The sequence below is a fragment of the Delphinus delphis genome, chromosome 12, assembly GCF_949987515.2.
Source record: "Delphinus delphis chromosome 12, mDelDel1.2, whole genome shotgun sequence".
Lineage (NCBI taxonomy): Eukaryota > Metazoa > Chordata > Mammalia > Artiodactyla > Delphinidae > Delphinus > Delphinus delphis.
Genome location: NC_082694.2, coordinates 26,691,579 through 26,710,430, shown reverse-complemented (window position 1 = coordinate 26,710,430; position 18,852 = coordinate 26,691,579). Strand labels below are relative to the sequence as shown.

General features: G+C 38.5%; 1 protein-coding gene across 2 annotated transcripts in view; it reads right to left on the bottom strand.

The window, feature by feature from the left end:
• The window catches only part of M1AP (meiosis 1 associated protein), a 76,691-nt gene that overhangs the window by 23,177 nt on the left and 34,662 nt on the right, over positions 1-18,852 (bottom strand). For both annotated transcript variants that reach the window (XM_060027468.1, XM_060027467.1), the window contains exons 4-5: positions 13,128-13,132; positions 375-543 (exon numbers count right to left, since the gene is read on the bottom strand). In XM_060027468.1, coding sequence (XP_059883451.1) covers positions 375-543; positions 13,128-13,132 — 174 coding nt within the window. The remainder of the gene's footprint in view (positions 1-374; positions 544-13,127; positions 13,133-18,852) is intronic.

Below are 18,852 nucleotides of genomic sequence, written 5' to 3'. Positions count from 1 at the left end.
AGGTACCAGCTTACCTGAAATTATAATGTCAATGATATCTGCTGCATCAAAAATGAAAACTTGAGAAAACATATGATTCACTGTGCTCTTATGTAGTGTAGCTGATGCCCTATTATTGAGGTGTTTAAGTCTTTACACTGAAACTAACTGGCCCTTGCTGTCTGGGCTTAATCAGGCTCAATTTTCTAACTGTGGTGGTTACTTTTTAGAAATTCTTTTCTTACTCCTCATGCTTACATGGAGAGCCTCATCCAATCCTCCTCCAATCCCTAAACCTCAGCTACTCTGTATTCTGATGAGTTTCCAATCTACAGTCCTAATCCTAGACTAGGATAATTATTATCTATATAATATGTCTTTTGGGGGGTGTGTACTTGGATTATCTCTGGCTCTGGAAATGTCGCTGAAACTCCGTGAAGGAAGAAGAAGGTGGACATGTTCTTGGTCTGTTCCATTGTTATGCAGCCAGGCTTTGAAGAAAATCTCCATGCTGACAATATCATTGTCTATAGTCTGAAGGTCAATATCAGTTCCCAGGATAGACTCTGCAGAAGAAAGGGAAACAGTGGTTAAAGTGTTTAATTCTTTAATTACAAATTTTGAAAAATATAAAATATTAAATGCACCCATTTTTGGATCCATCAATTCCACCTCTAGATATCTAGCCTAGAGACGTTCTTGGACAGTACACAAAGAAACATATGCGAAGATGTTCAGTACAGCACTGTTGTGATAACAAATAATCAAAACCCCAAACAGGAAGCAATTCAAATGCCCATTAATAGGGGAATGTTTAAATAAATTATGGCACAGACTGTGGAGTATTATACAGCTGTTAACAAAGTAAAGCTAAATGTACTGACATGGAAAGCTAGGAGATAGTAAGTGAATAAAGAAAGTTCTAGAACAGATGTATCGTATGGACCCATTTATATAAAAATAAAACTGTTAGCCTAAGTGCATACATATGTATGGAAATGCCTCTTACAAAGCTCTGGAAGGCTATTATCAAACTCTTAATAGTGGACAGGAAATACGGCAGAGTTCTGAGATACATTCACTTTTTATTATTCATACTTCTATAGTGTTTGTATTTTATTGTATTCATGTATTTCTTGTATTGAATATTTTTAAAAACTCTAGAATACAAGAACAGCCAAAAATAATATAGCAATGCAAGTTAAATACTTAGTTAACAAGGGGGACTTCAGTTTTATGTTGTTGTTTCACAGTGAAAATGTATTCAGTTATTATCTCTGTTATAAAAAAAATAAATTTAAAAAAGACTAAAAGAAAAAAAGATGAATTCCTGACCTCCACCTTCTGACACAGATTATACAAGTTTGCTATTGACATACTATATCTCACAAGTGTGATTAGCAGCCAAGAAGACAGGGATGGTCTGGTGGAGTGTGGTTTGACTCCAAATCTGAATCTCCAAATGAGAGTAGGTAGGTGGGGTAATGAGGCTTTGATGGTCTACTTCCTTCTTTAGGCAACACTAGCTCAGGAATTGGGATCTAGGTCTGGAGGTAAAGTTTGTCAGTAAAAGCCAAGTATAAGGTGATGGAGGAAGCACTGAGAGAGGAAATGAGACAAGAGCTGGAAAGAAACTGAAGAGGAGCATGACTTTTTTTGCCTCACCATGAGGGACTCTCTGAAATACTTTTACAAAGGGCCTAAGAAAAGCCAGTTGCTCCAATGAATTAACTTCTATGTATGACTCATGGACCCCAAGGAGAAAGCTGGTTTATTTCTAGAACAACATTCCTGAGGACAAGTCTGCAGAGGTGGCAGACTCTCCACAGGAAACAAAGGGCTTCAGTCCAACGTATTGGCACCCAAGCAGGGAAAGTGTGGTGAGACTTAAGTGACTTCATATTATATTTATCGACTTATTCTGTGGCTGAAAAGGGGCACCAAATGCATTTCTCTTCGACCAGTATAATTAAAACTGTACCATCAGCTGCTCTCGCCCTCTGTGACGGACCACATTCTGCCTATGGAATGTGTATCTCTCTAAATAAACTCGCTTTCACTTAAAAAAAAAAAAACTCTACCATCTTCTGTGGATAGTTATGAGGGTTCATTAGCTTACTAGCTATTTCATTCATTGCATCAAGCAATAATATTAATTATGTACTACATGGAAGATGAAATAATATACAAAGGTATATGATATTCTTTGCCTTAAGGAGTTTATAAAGCAACATTATTCTTGACCATTTCTCCTTAAAATCTCATCTGCTCTACTATGTTTTCAGGTACTACAGTGATAAATGTGAAGTCATTGTCAAAGAAACGTTCCTCATGAGTGAAGAGAAATGTTCTTTTTAATAATGTGAAACTTATTGTGTCATAGGAAAAACAAGAAGTAATTTTTCTGAGCCTGGACTTCAACTTGAGTAAGAAGTATGGAAATGACTGAACAGCTTCTCTTCAGAGAGGCAAAATGGTTATTAAAGCATAAGGAGGCAGATAAAGAACTAAATAAATGAAATTGAACAAAGGATCTCAAAAAGTAGAGAGGATAATATTGCCCCAAGTTCAAACAACAGAATTTTGGATAAGACAAATAAGTGTTTTTTTTCTCCCCAGGGAAAGGGTTGAAGATTAGAAATTCCTACCATGGGCAGTACATGGGGACAATAGCAAAGTTGAGAATCTGGAAATAAGAACAATAGGTGTTTCCTCAAATAATTAAACAATAAAATCAATACAGAGTGATGAGGTCTATGAAAAACAGTCACCTTAAAAAAGGAGAATGGGGATTTCCCTGGTGGCACAGTGGTTAAGAATCCGGCTGCCAATGCTGGGGACACGGGTTCGAGCCCTGGTCTGGGAAGATCCCACATGCTGTGGAGCAGCTAAGCCCGTGCGCCACAACTACTGAAGCCCACGTGCCTAAAGCTCACGTACTGCAAGGAGGAGTAGTCCCCGCTCGCCACAACTGGAGAGAAAGCCTGAGCACAGCAACGAAGACCCAACGCAGCCAAAAATAAATTAATTAAATAAAACAAAACATATAAAGATTAAATAAATTTAAAGAAAAGGAGAATGGCTTACAGACCAGAGCAAGATTTGACTAGAGCCTATGGATGGTACTGGCTTATCTAAAGAATGAATGTGTCCATTAGAAGGGGTTGGCCAGAAATGGAGCACAGAGGAAGGGAGCAACAGTGGCAGATGCTGGCAGCCATCATCCAAGTGTGGCTCAGAGGAGAGGGAGTGCTGGCTAGTGAGGCATCCTGATGGCAGGATGTGTTTGTCAAGTTTCTGTTCTTCTTGATGATTATAGTGGTTATGGTTCTTCCTCTAAAATATTCTGGCTAATACTTTAGTCTTGAGCTTGATAAGGTGACTCTATCTCCGAGAGGATGTTGATAAAATCAACTTTCTGATTCTGTAAAGCTGAAGAACCAGGCCTGAAACATGTTGCCTCTGTGAAGGAAAATGCCAATCTTCCCTACAGACACTCCATCAATGTTGCTAAAGTTTGTTCCAACTTCTTTTTTCTCTTCCAGTTTTATTGGGATATAATCGACATAGAGCACTGTGTAAGTTTAAAGTGTGCAGTATAATGACTTGGCTTATGCACATCATGAGATGATTACCACAATAAGTTTAGTGAACATCTATCATCTCATAGATATAAAATTAAAGAAATACAAAAAAATTTTTTCTTGTAATGAGAACTCAGGATTTACTCTATAACAACTTCCATATATAATGTACAGCAGTGTTAATTATATTTATTATGTTGTACCTTACATCCCTAGTACTTATTTATCTTATAATTGGAATTTTGTACCTTTTGACCACCTTAATTCAATTCACCCTCCCCCACCCCCTGCCTCTGGTAACCACAAATCTGATCTCTTTTTCTATGAGTTTGTTGGTTTTTGAAGTGAAATTGACTTACAACACTATGTTAGTTCCTGGTACACAACATAGTGATTTGATATTTCTATACATCCCCAAATGAACATCATGGTAAGTCTAGTTACCATCTGTCATCATACAAAGATACTACATAATTATTGACTATATTCCCCATACTGTACATTTGATACCTGTGACTCATTTATTTTGTAATTGAAAGTTTGTACCTCTTACCCTCCCTCAGCTATTTCTCTGCTCTCCCTACTCTCCTCCCCTCTAGCAACCACCTGTTTGTTCTCTATATCTATGACTTTGTTTCTGTTTAGTTAGGTTTGTTCATTTGTTTTGTTTTTTAGATTTCACATATACGTGAAATCTGACAGTATTTGTCTTTCTCTGTCTGACTTATTTCACTTAGAATAATACCCTCTGGGTCCATCCATGCTGTTGCAAATGGCAAGATATCATTCTTTTTTTTTCTATGGCTGAGTAATATTCCATTGTGTATATATACCACATCTTCTTTATCCATTCATCTATTGATGGGCACTTAGGTTTCTTCTGTATCTAGGCTACTGTAAATAGTGCTACAATGAACATAGGGGTGCATATATCTTTTCAAATTAGTGTTTTTTCTTTGAATAAGCACTCAGGAGTGGAACTGATGGATCATATGGTAGCTCTATTTTTAATTTTTTGAGGAAACTCCATACTGTTTTTCATAGTAGCTACACAAATTTACATTCCCACTAACAGTGCATGAGGGTTCCCTTTTCGCCACATCCTTGTCAACATTTATTATTTGCTGTCTTTTTGATAATAGCCATTCTGACAGGTGTGAAGTGATTGTGATGTTGATTCGCATTTCCCTGATGATTAGTGATGCTGAGCATCTTTTCATGTGCCTGTTGACCTTCTGTATGTCTTCTTTGGAAAAATGTCTATCTAGGTCCCTTACCCATTTTTAAATTGGGTTGTTCATTTAAAAAAAATTATTTATTTTATTTATTTATTTTTGGCTGTGTTGGGTCTTCATTGCTGTGCGCGGGCTTTCTCTAGTTGTGGCGAGTGGGGGCTACTCTTTGTTGCGGTGCATGGGCTTCTCATCTAGATGGCTTCTCTTGTTGTGGAGCATGGGCTCTAGGCACACGGGCTTCAGTAGTTGTGGCTCGTGGGCTCTAGAGTGGAGGCTCAGTTTTGGTGCACGTGGTTAGTTGCTCTATGGCATGTGGGATCTTCCCGGACGAAGGTTCGAGCCCATGTGCCCTGCATTGGCAGACGGATTCTTAACCACTGCGCCACCAGGGAAGCCCCGGGTTGTTCGTTTTTTGATGTTGAGTTGTATAGGTTCATTGTATATTTTGGATATTAACCCTTTTTCAGATACATCGTTTGCAAATATCTTCTCCCATTCAGTGGGCTGGCTTTCCATTTTGTCGATAGTTCCCTTCACTGTGCAAAAGCTTTTCAGTTTGTCGTAGTCCCGTTTGTTTATTTTTGCTTTGTTTCCCTTGCCTTAGGAGACATGTTCAAAAAAATATTGCTAAGATTGATGCCAAAGAGCTTACTGCCTGTATTTTCTTCTGGAAGTTTTGTGGTCTCAGGTCTTACATTTAAGCCTTTAATCCATTTTGAGTTTATTTTTGTACATGGTATGAGAGTTCTTTCCAACTTCTTAATCTACAGGTTCTTGGAAGAGCCACAGAGCAGAGCTTCTTCCTTTGAAAAAGTTCTCAGGTAATCGCCATAGAGGCGCTTTGCTTCAGATTTGAGGGGACCTTCTCACATCATCCAAGCTAAAGACTAATGTGTAAACCAGAACACTTTAGAGAGAGAACTCCTTTTCCGTATTCTCTGCCACTGCTCCAGGCAGCCATTTCCTTGTGCCTGGATTATGGCAGTAGCCTCTTAGCTGTCCCATCAAACTCCATTCTTTCCCCTCTGGTACTTCTTACTACCAGTTAATTTTTCTAAAACATAGTTTCATCAGATCCTTCCTTTCCTAAAGAGCACATACTGCCTTCCTGCTGTCATCTTGATTCCCTTCACTCATTTTGTACCACTTGCTGCTACTCATTATTCCTCAAATACCCCCATTCTTCCCTTACTCTGTATGGCTCATATCAATACATTCCTCCTCTTCTCTGCCTGTTGAGAACCTATCAACACCCCCACCCCTCCATCCCTCAGCTCAGCAGCTTGCAGGGAGCTGAAGATTAGCAAGTGCCTGTTGAGTTAAACAATTGCTCCCTCCTCCTCAGCTCTCATTACTTTTTCCTGTAACTCTTGGGCTTCAACTGAGCTAGTCTCCCTGCTACGTGACTTCCTTCCTTAGTGCTTTTATTACTCTTGTCAATCCATCGCCTGCAGCTCCTCCAGGTTCCAACTCAGAACTGACTTTGTCCAAGAAGTTATGCTTAATTATATCCTCCCTATTGGTTTTAATCAGTACCTCCTGGGTATCTGTGGACTCCATACAGGCAATACTAATTATACTTGTTACTTTGTTTCTCCTGAAGGGTTTTCTTAATTTTTTTTGAGTTTATGAAAGGTGGTGGAATGTAGTGGAAAGACCAGGGTTTGAATTGTGGCTTGAAAGTTGTTAGCTATGTGACTTTGGGCAAAGTGGGGATAGCACAACATATTTCATAGTTATAGGAGGCATAAGAAGTGAGATGATTACCTGCATGAATGGCATGCAGTAGGTCTAACAAATGGCATTTTCTTCCTTTTCTCTCATCAACAAAATGATTTGCTCTTATAGGAAAAGAATGTGCTTTCCTTTTTTAAAATTCTTTTTTTCCAATCACTTATCTCAGTGACTTTCTCCCTGCCACCAACATACGTAAGAACATCAACACCTGGTCCTGTGTTCTTCACAAATATAACTAAATGTACTAAACCTGGGGAATGGGAAGGAGACTTCTCAGACGTTGAAGAACAGCTTCCATATTGACTGTCTAGCAGGGACTGGTCACACTGTTATGAACTAGAAAGGTTACTGGAGTGAAGGTGGCGGCTCTGAGTGTCTGGGTGTTCCTGACAAAAGAAGGCCTAGTCTGTTGCAGTCTAGCTGCAGCTGGCATTCACATTCAGTTTTTGGACCTACCCTGCCTCCCTGTGGCCATAAGCAGTGACATCCTTCACTGGGCTAAGCTTTTCTGGAAGAGGCACAATAATGGGAAAGACTAAGAAAGCCTAAAGGTAGTAAGGTAATGCCTAAAGCAATCCTTTTCAGAAGTCAACCCTAAAATAGTGTTACAAAATTGAAATGTGTTTAAAATGGGAGAATTTAACACTTTAACACATACTTACATATATAATGGCTATATTTCTCTCTTGACATAGAATGTCTAAAGTAGAAGCCCAGGAAAATGATGCTCCTGCACATCCTCCCCAGTCCCACAAAGGTCTTGACCTATAGGCCAAACCTATTTCTTTCTATTTTTTATTTTTTTTGCGGTACGCGGGCCTCTCGCTGTTGTGGCCTCTCCCGTTGCAGAGCACAGGCTCTGGACGCGCAGGCTCAGCGGCCATGGCTCACAGGCCCAGCCGCTCCGCGGCATGTGGGATCTTCCCGGACCGGGGCACGAACCCGTATCCCCTGCATCGGCAGGCAGACTTTCAACCACTGCGCCACCAGGGAAGCCCCCTATTTCTTTCTAAATGACCATCATGTCACCCGTCCTTGGGTGTTATGGATGGGCTTCAGGGGTTCTGGGAACCCCTGAAATTGTATACAATTTTGTCTATATGTGTATAGGTGTATTTTGGAGGGGTGGAGGAGGGGGATAGGACCTTAGCTTTTATCAGATTCTCAGAAGAGCTCTGTGACCCCAAAAATGTCAAGAACCACTACAGAAACTGTATAATCATGGTACCTTAGCCTTCCTGGGTCAGTTTACAATCAGTGCTGTGTACCCTGTGAATACAGGAGTGGCTTCAGGATGTTAACAACTAGGATAAGTAATCAGAGCAGACAAAGTTGGCTCAGGAACAACTGTGCAGAGGCATTCAACCACTGTCTTAAAATCAATAACTGCAAGGGGATAGTCTCTGACAGCTCAAAATGTTAGGGGCAGTCTAGCTTGTCTTTCTGAGCTCATTTGCCTCATTTGTGGTGGTAATGATTGGACCCTGGGAAAAAGGAGAAGCCCCTTGAAAGGAGGTGGCAGGGGTAGTGGGGGTTAAGGCAGCGTGTCCTCTGCAGAGAAGTGAGCACAGGACTGACCAAGTGGTGATCATCTTCCTAGGGCCCCAGTCTATAAGTAGAAGTGTAATGAGATAGAGAAAATTTATTTCCCAGAACTATACCCTCCCAGGGAGACTACTGCTGCCATTCATTCATTCATTCACTTATTCATTCATTTAATTTGTCATTCAAATAATTATTTATTTAGTGCCTTCTATAAGCTAGGCACTGCTTGGTGTCAACAAAGAAAAAGACAAATTCTCTGCTTTCATGGTTTACCATTCTAGTGGGAGAACAGAAAATAAACAAAACAGAAAAAAATTACAGATAATAATAATGAAGAAAAATAAATCAGGATATGTGTGTGTGTGTGTGTGTGTGTGTGTGTGTGTGTGTGTGAACCTTTACCTTGGCTGGCCAGGGAAGAAGTATGCTCTAAGAAGGTAATAGTTGAGCAGAGACTTGAACCAAGTGAACGACTGAATCATGAAAACATCTGTGGGAAGACTGTTCCTTATAAAGGAATCAGCAAGGTCAAAGGTCTTGAAGTGAGAATGAGGTTGGTATACTGGAGGAATAGCAAGAAGGCTAAAGCAGAAGGGAGGAAGTGAGGACTGACACAAACTGCTGGGGTGAAGGATGAGACCCCCACAAAGGAACACACTCATGTAACAACAGGTAGTCACTACACCTATTTCTAAGAAGGGTGGGCTTTGGCTCTGCTTAGGGAAGTGTGCAAGACTGGGCAGAACAGAGCCAGTACTCCTTTCCTTTCTCTTCCTCTTTGTAGCCTTTGGCTCCTAAACAATTGTTGAATTAGTATTTTAAAAATATTTGTTTGAAGGTGTGCCGAACTATTAGCTTGTGTGGGATGCCCACGTCTCAGCCCAGGCCTCCCACACATGCTTTCCTGTTCTGTGGTGGTAGTGGGCAGTGGTGGAAAGACGGGAGAGGAATCTGGGAGTTCCATGAGCAGAACACAAGCAGAGATCCCTCAGCTTGTAGTGGACATGCCTCTTTTCCAGCCCTAGTCAGCTACCCAGAGAGTTTTATGATGGAGGGTCAAGGCGGTGCAGGCTAAGGTGGGCTAAAAAAAAAAAAAGGCTTGACTGTTAACTAAAGAATGAAATACTAATGATTCACGATGGATGATTTACATTATTGGAGACAAAATAGGGACCTGTGGGCACCTCTAGCTCTGAGACATGTCCTAACCTAATTCCAAATATTTCGGCCCTTAGTAAGAAGATGAATTAGGAAAGAAAATGTTTCCAGAGCAATTACTTTGGCTGGGAAAGTAATCTTCTCAGAATTGCTTTTTCTCAGGCCTGTGTGTTTCTAAGGGTGAAGAAGCCTGTGATTGGTGGTAGGGACTTCTCTAAGGGAGAAGCTGCACTGCATCCCCACACATCTGGAGCTGTGGGAGCAACATCCTGTGACAAGGAGTTGACAATATTCCCTGCCATCCAATCTTGCTTTTTTTTTTTGGCCGAGCTGCATGGCTTCTTAGTTCCTGACCAGTGATTCAACCCGGGCCCCCTGCAGTGGAAGTGCAGAGTCCTAACCACTGGACCACCAGGGAATTCCCATCCAATCCTGCTTTGAGGTGCCTGACTTGCCCTGCCCTGGCTAGCCCAAATAGAAAGGAGATCCTGCAGGTGCAGTAAAGAGGGTCTTGGTTATGGAAGGGTGTCTCTATGCCTGTGGATACCAGATGTAGCACCTTATCCACCTCTGCACCCTCAGCACTAGCACAGTGTCTGGAATACAACAGGAGCTCAGTAAATGCTGCACTGCACAGAATGAACTAATCTTAGCCATTCTGCCCCTAACTTGCTCTGTGACCTTAGACCAGTCACTTCATCTCTCTAAGCTCAATTTCTTCATCTGTGAAGTGGGAATGATAATAATACCTAGGCTTAGTGTTCATTTGAGTAGGAAATGATGGCACCTGAAAGCACTTTGTAGACTTTAAAGCATCATGCAACTATAATGGATGAAAGATTAGAAAGCTGCCTCCCAGCTGTCTACACATGAACATTTTAGTTACTAAATGCCAGTGCCATTTCTTTCTTTCTTCTTTTTTTGGTGACATTTTTCTCTTAAATAACGTATATGGGGCTTCCCTGGTGGCGCAGTGGTTGAGAGTCCGCCTGCCGATGCAGGGGATACGGGTTCGTGCCCCGGTCGGGGAAGATCCCACATGCCGCGGAGCGGCTGGGCCCGTGAGCCATGGCCGCTGAGCCTGCGCGCCCGGAGCCTGTGCTCCGCAACGGGAGAGGCCACAACAGTGAGAGGCCCGCATACCGCAAAAAAAAAAAAAAAAAGTATATGATTCAAGGTGTAAGAAAAAATATTTTATTTATGGGTCTCAATTAGCTCTATTTTCATTTTACTGAGGAAAAAATGCAACCCACCTGCGAAAGGGGTTGATCACTACTGATTGAGATTTACCAAAATCTAAAGCATAGTTTGACCTGGGAAACACTATACATAGAAGGTATTTTAAAAGCCTTTTCCTGCACAAACTAATTTACATATTCTATAAACAAAAAGCATTTAATGTAAATTGCAATGCAAATTAGAAAAGTGGACTGGGAAGAAGTGTTTTGATAGGCACTGAGGTGGGGAAGGAGAGTAGGGAAATGGTTATTTAGGAAAAGAAGGAAGTGGGGCTAGGAAGGCATTAAATCTGTTGGTGAGGGCCTGAGAACTAGACCAAGGAATTTTGCCTCTTTAATGCCCAAATGAGCTGAGAGATCTACTCTGAGATGAAAACAAAAGTAGGAGGAACCAAGAAAGAATATAACACTTACTGGGGAGTTAGGTAGAGTAAGGAAATGTTAAAAAAAAAAAAAAGGCACAGAAACTGAAGAAAGTCCTAAAACATATCCTAAACAACAAAAATAAAAATCTAGAAAGACTGTATAACAGCTTTGTAATCCTGTATATATGTATGCATTTTTATATTGTTAGAGGTATATCTTCAGGGTATTGGAGTTTTAGAAGTGGGAATGGTGAGTCAAAAGTAAATGCCTAAGTAGCTTTGTCACCTCCAAATGTGTTGTACCACTGTGCCTTCTACCGGCAATAAATGGAAATGTAGCCTCACCAACAGAATGTGTTGTCATACTTTTTAACTTTTGTTGATCTAAAGGTGGGAGATGTTGGTGTAGTCTTAGTTTTCATTTTTCTAATTATGAGTGAAGTTGAGCATATTTTTATATGTTTAAGGACCATTTAAAATATGTTTTGAATTATCTGTTTATGTCTTTTGTCCATTTTTCTATAGGGTTTTTGGTCTTTTTTTTCCCCTTGAATTTTTTAAAAAATAGATCTTTACTGGAGTATAACTGCTTCACAATACTGTGTTAGTTTCTGTTGTACACCAAAGTGAATCAGCCATATGCATACATATGTCCCAATATCCCCTCCCTCTTGAGCCTCCCTCCCATCCTCCCTATCCCACCCCTCTAGGTCATTGCAAAGCATGGAACTGATCTCCCTGTGCTATGCTGCTGCTTCCCACTAGTTAACTATTTTACATTCGGTAGTGTATATATGTCGATGCTACTCTCACTTCGCCCCAGCTTCCCCCTCCCACCCCGTGTCCTCAAGTCCATTCTCTATGCCTATGTCTTTATTCCTGCCCTGGAACTAGGTTCATCAGTACCATTTTTTTTTCTTTTAGATTCCATATATATGCGTTAGCAGGAGGGTTCCCTTTTCACCACACCCTTTCCAGCATTTACTGTTTCTAGATTTTTTTGATAATGGCCATTCTGACCAGTGTGAGGTGATACCTCATCGTAGTTTTGATTTGCATTTCTCTAATAATTAGTAATGTTGAGCATATTTTCATGTGCCTATTGGCCACCTGTATGTCTTCCTTGGTGAAATATCTATTTAGGTCTTCCACCCAATTTTTAATTGGATTGTTTGTTTTTTTGATATTGAGCTCCATGTGATGTTTGTATATTTTGGAGATAAATCCTTTGTTCATTGTTTCATTTGCAAATATTTTCTCCCATTCTGAGGGTTCTCTTTTTGTCTTGTTTATTGTTTCCCTTGCTGTGCAAAAGCTTTTAAGTTTAATTAAGTCCCATTTTGATTATTTTTCTTTTAATTTCCATTACTCTAGGAGGTGGGTGAAAAAAGATCTTGCTGCGGTTTATGTCAAAGTGTGCTTTTCCTATGTTTTCCTCTAAGAGTTTTATAGTGTCTGGTCTTATATTTAGGACTTTAATCCATTTGGAGTTTATTTTTGTGTATGGTGTTAGGTAGTGTTCTAATTTCATTCATTTACATGTAGCTGTCCAGCTTTCCCAGCACCACTTATTGAAGAGGCTGTCTTTTCTCCATTGTATGTTCTTGCCTCCTTTGTTATAAATTAGGTGATATGTGCGTGGGTTTATGTCTGGGCATTCTATCCTCTACCATTGATCTGTATTTCTGTTTTTGTGCCAGTACCATACTGTCTTGATTACTGTAGCTTTGTGGTATAGTTTGAAGTCAGGAGTCTGATTCCTCCAGCTCTGTTTTTCTTTCTCAAGATTGTTTGGCTACTCGGGGTCTTTTGTGTTTCCATATGAATTGTAAAATTTTTTGTTCTAATTCTGTGAAGAATGCCATTAGTAGTTTGATAGGGATTGCATTGAATCTGTAGATTGCTTTGGGTAGTACAGTCTTTTTCACAATATTTATTCTTCCAATCCAAGAACATGGTATATTTCTCCATCTGTTTATGTCATCTTTGATTTCTTTCATCAGTGTTTTATAGTTTTCTGAGTACAAGTCTTTTACCTCTTTAGGCAGGTTTATTCCTAGGTATTTTATTCTTTTAGTTGCAATGGTAAATGGGATTGTTTCCTTAATTTCTCTTTCTGATTTTTCATTGTTAGTGTATAGGAATGCAAGAGATTTCTGTGCATTAATTTTGTATCCTGCAACTTTACCAAATTCATTGATTAGCTCTAGTAGTTTTCTGGTGGCATCTTTAGGATTTTCTATATATATATTTGTCTTTTTTCCCCCTGAGATATAAATTGCAAACACTTTCTCCTAGTTTTGCAGTTGTCTTTTGACTTTGTTTATGGTGATCTTTGCCATGCCTAAGATTTTTACTTTTACATAATGAATTTTTTGTAGTTAAATAAATTATTGCACCTGGATTTTGAGTCATAGGTAGAAAACCTTTCCCTATGCTGAGATTATAAAAAACTTCACCAAGGTTTTCTTTAACTACTTTAAAAATGTCATTCTTTACATTTATGTCCCTGATCCATTTAGAATATTTTCTAGATGGCTAACCACTTGACCCAGACAATTTGTGAACCATCTTTGCTCTAGTGATTTGTCACCTTCATTCTACACTAAATTTATATATGTACTTATGTCTATTTTTGGCTACAATCAATATTTGTACTGTGCTAACTAGTGCTCTAGTGCTAGGTATAAGATAGGCATGATTTCAGATAGAGAAGCAGCCCGATTGTCCTAAGGTTGGGTGGGGAGCAATATAAGTCATCTGCCTAGTAAAGCAGGGGTGTGTTTGTTTCTGAGTGTCAGGGGATGAGGGGGAAAGAAGAGGAGGAATGAAGAGTTGGGATTTAATTAGAAGAACTTCTTTTAAGTCATAATCTCCTAAAGACACAGAGAGAAATGATGAAAAACTTGACCTTATTAACCTGAACAGAAGATGGAAGAAGAGGTAAAAAGAAAGAACCAAACTGATCAAGAGTGAATAAGGGCCTTCCAATCTGGTTAGGTTCCAGTACCTAACAAACTGATCTTCCTGCAAATAACAGACAAACTCTGGATAGTATTAAAAAACAAAACAAAACAAAATAATTACCCGAGGGCTCTTGAGACTGAACAAAGATAGGTTTGTGAGGGGAGCTGAAACTTGGAGTAAGTGACCAGCAAGGAATGAGTTCCCCATTTTTTGCACCTTTGCCCTGAGGGTAGCCTCGATCACAGCTGTGCAGGGGCAACAAAAGCTTCAACAGAAACCCCTCTGTCTTTCACTGGCATTACCAGGGGAAGCAGCCTGGGGCAACCAGAGCCCCTGGAGAGCGAGGAATAAATCCAAGGAAGGAGAAAGCCAGAGCCAGAGAGCCTGAAATTATGTATTTAAACTCAGTCCAGGCACCTAGCTGAACCTAGGTGGGACAAACTGAAAGCAGTTCATAGTTTAGGCTTAAAGAATGGAACTGAGATTTGAGTGAGGGGCCTACTACAGGCCATGAAATGTTGCAGTTTGAGTCTAACGAAGTTAATTGTCTGCTAAAACAAATAATTTTCAGAGTAATACAATAGATTCCAGAGTCTATACAATATAATATTCAGAAAATACAATCCAAATGTTTTTGGCATACAGAGTCAGAAAATATGGCCCAATTTCAGAGGAAAAATACAGTCCACAGATGCAAACCCAAAGATGACAAAGATGTTAGAGTTAACAGACAAGAACTTTAAAGCAGCGTAATTAAAATTATGGTCATAAGGAATGGAAAATATGTTCATAATGAATGAAAAGATAGGAAATATCAACAGAGAAATAGAAAATATAAAAAAGTACCAAATGGAAATTTTAGAACTGAAAAGTACAATATCTGAACAAAAAATTCACCACATGAGCTTAACAGCAGACTGGAGATGAGAGATGAGAGTCAGTGAATTTAAAGGTAGATCAATTGAGATCATCTGATCTGAAGAAGAGAGAGAAAAAAGTTTGGACAAAACAAACAAGCAGAATACCACAGAGCCTTGGGGAACTGTGGAAAAATTTAAAAAGGTTTAACATGTGGTAATTGGAGTCCCAAAGGAGTGAAGAGAGGGAATGAGACAGAAAAAAATTTGACTAAATAATGGCAGCAAATTTCCCAAATGGGGTTGAGAATATAAATTTACAGACTAAAAAAGCTCAGTGAACCCAAACAAGAAATCTGTGCCTAGTCACAGCATTGTAAACCTGCTTAAAAACAAACATAAAGAGAAAATTCTTGAAAGCAGCCAGAAAACCGATCCTTTACACAAAGGGGAAAGTGATTTAAGGACTATGACTTTTATTGAGCAACCATGGAAGGCCAGAAGACAGTGGAGCAACATCTTTAATGTGCTGAAAGAAAAGAGAATCCTGTCAACCTATAAGTCTATATATAAGAAAAACCTCCTTCAAGAATGAAAGTGAAATATACATTTTCAGAAAATAACAGCTAAGAAATTTGTCGTTACCAGAACCAAACTACAAGAAATACTAAAGTTCTTTGAGCTGAAGGAAATGATACTGAAGGGAAAGCTGGATCTTTAGGAATGAATGAAGAACACTGGAAACAGTAAATATAAAAACTATTTTTCTCTTAGTTTCTTTAAAATACACATGATTGTTTAAAGCAAAAATTTATAATATTGCTTTGTGAAGTTTATAATGTGTATGTAATACGCACAACAAATACAACAAAAAGACAATGTGTGTGTGTGTGTGTGTGTGTGTGTGTGTGTGTGTGTAGGGGATAAATGGACCTACATAGTTGCAAAGTTTGTATATTTTCCATGACATGGTACTATGTTAAGTCTAAGTAGGCTATAAACAAGTTTAAAAATATATTTTAATCCCTACAAGGTTTCTATATTTTATGTGAAGTACTGTAATCTTGAGGTTTCTACATTTTATGTGAAGTTTACTATATTGACTCTAAGTAGACTTTGAAAAGTTAAGATTGTATAATGTAATCCCTATAGAAACCACTAAAAATAATGCAAGAAAATTAGCTAATGACAATAGATAAAATAGAATTCTGAAAATGTTTAATAATCCAAAGAAAGCAGGGAAAAGACGAAGAAAAATCAGAGAGGACAAAAAAATAAAATAAAATGACTGACCTAAATCCAACCATATCAATACTTATGGTAAATGTTAATGGAGTATACACTCCAAAAAAAAGCAGAGAAGAGCATAATGGATAAAAAGCAAGACCCAATTTTATGCTGTCTATAAGAGATACACTTTAAGTATAAAGACACAAATGCGTTGAAAGTAAGTGGATGGAAGAAGATTAACCATAAACACGGTAAGACCCATGAAAAATAAAAACGTATGTCCAGGGCTTCCCTGGTGGCACAGTGGTTGAGAGTCCGCCTGCCGATGCAGGGGACACAGGTTTGTGCCCCGGTCCGGGAAGATCCCACATGCCGCGGAGCGGCTGGGCCTGTGAGCCATGGCCGCTGAGCCTGCGCGTCCGGAGCCTGTGCTCCACAACGGGAGAGGCCACAGCAGTGAGAGGCCTGCGTACCGCAAAAAAAAAAAAAAGCAAAAACGTATGTCCATACAGAGATTTGTGTACAGACATTTGTAGGAACTTTAGACACTACAGTCAAAAACTAGAAACAACTGAAACATCCATTAACAGCAGAATGGGTAAACAATACGTGGCATAGTCATACAATATACTACTACTCAGAAATAAAAAAAAAGCTAACAACTACTTGTTGATATAAACAACATGGATGAATCTCAAAATCTAAATGAAAAAAGCCAGACACAGAAGAAGTATATACCATTTATATGATCCCATTTATATAAAATACAAACTAATTTACAGACAAAAAACAGATCAGTGGTGTATGCCAAGGATGGAGAGAGGGATTGAGTGTAAAGGGGCAAGAGGAATCTTTTGGGATTGATGGAAGTGTTCTGTATCTTGATTGTGGTGATGGGCATATACAACTGTCAAAACTCATTGAATTGTACACTGTGGATGCAACTTACAGTATGCAAATTATTCCTCAAAAGAGGTGAGGAAAAAATTTAAAAGACCTAATTTTCAAATAACTTTAGATTTTCTATGGAACTCTAAAAAATATTCTTCAATTCAATTTTTGCCATTTTTCTGAGACCATGGTTTCTGTTAATAAACGTCTCTCTGTGTTAAAAATCTTTAGGTATTAAATAAAACAGTGGTTCTAATTTAGTCTTAAAGCCATAGGGACATGACTTTAATGTAGTTTTCAAAGACAAGCTCAATAAACAGCTGCATTTTCTGGTCTATTTTTGAAGACAATGAAAGGAGAAAAAATCAATAAGTGGAGTCTGACAACTGTACTGAAGCATGAATCATAGAAAAAGTTTTTTTTTTTTTCTGGAACACTTTAGGAAGCAATGAATCTTTATCTTCTATGTTTGGGTTGTTAACATTTGGTGTTTCCTGAGAACACATATGGATAAAATACCTTTCCAAAAGAGCTTGACATCAATCCCTAGCAAAGACTGGGAGGAAATATTAAACAGATGGTTTGTGAGCACTTAGAAAGGGAACCTGATATCCTTGTGTACCAAGGCTGAGAAATGGAGGCTGGTTGACAGCATCATTAAGATGATTTGTAAATGGTTGAAAGACTTACATACCCAATGAGTGCAGACTGCTGTCAACCTGGACAGATGCCCTCTGGATGCCAAAATGCATTGATCACAGTGGCCGTTTTAGTTTTGTCATATGTATTACTTAGTCATTCTTTGGAAAGCCATTATAAAATTTTTTATATGAAAATGAATACATGCAACATATATTTAAGCTATGAAGCATAACAGCAAAATGAACACTCATGAAGCCTTTATTCAACTTAAGATGTAGATCACTGACGCTACTAAGATATCTATATGCTTTGCCCTGATCTTCTCTAAGGGAAACCTTGCTACACTGAATTTTTAAAAATCATTCTTTTCCTTTTAAAACTAGTTTTTTTATTTTAAACAAACACGTTAGTATTTTGTTTTGCTTGAGCTTTATAAAGAGATATCTTATTGTCTATATCCTTGGTTATCTGCTTTTTCCCCTCAATATTGAAAAGATTTATCTACATTGTTGTAGGTAGCTGTGGTTCACTCATTTCCACTTTGTGAATAAACCTTGTAATACTTATTCATGCCTCATTCAATGGACATTTGAGTAGTCTAATTTCTGGCCTTTTAAATAATGTCACTATTCACATTCTTGTACATGTCTCCAAGTGCACATTTGTAAAAGTTTTTCTAGAGATATTCTTCTAGGAATTCTTCTAGGGTATTGTGACTGTTACTTTACAATAAAATGACAAGTTGTGAACCAATTACATTCTTTCTGTCAGTCTATAAGAGTTTCCATGCTCTGCTATTGCCAACACTATAGTGAGACTTCTTAATTTTTTGCAAACTAGTGGGCATAAAATGGGATATCATTGTTTTGTGTTTCCCTGATTACTAATGAGGGTGAGAATTTTTCTTATGTTTATTTTGAGATTTCCTCTTCTGTGAAATACCTGTTCAGATTTTTTGTTTATTTAAAAATTAGATTGTCTTTTTAAAAAAAATTGGGTTTCAGGCATTCCTTATTCTGGATACCAACTCATTATTGGTCATATGAGTTGTAAATATAGTTATGACTTGTCATCACTTTCTTCATGGTGTCTCTGATGGACAGACATTCTTAATTTTGAAGTAACCATACTTACCAATCTTTTACTTTATGGTTAGAAAACTTTATTCCTCTTCTTTCCTACCTTTGGTGATAAAATTTTCTCCTATATTTTCCTGCAAAAGTTTTAACTTTCATATTTAAATCTTTAATACATTTAAAATATAGTATTGTAAATGGCATGCAGAGGGATCAAATTTCATTTTTCCCATACGGAATACTGATAGTTCCAGTATGATTTAATGACTAGATCCATCCTTTCCATGCTTTGCCATGTCAACTCAGCCACATATCAAGTTTTCATATAATATGGCTGTCTGTTTCTGG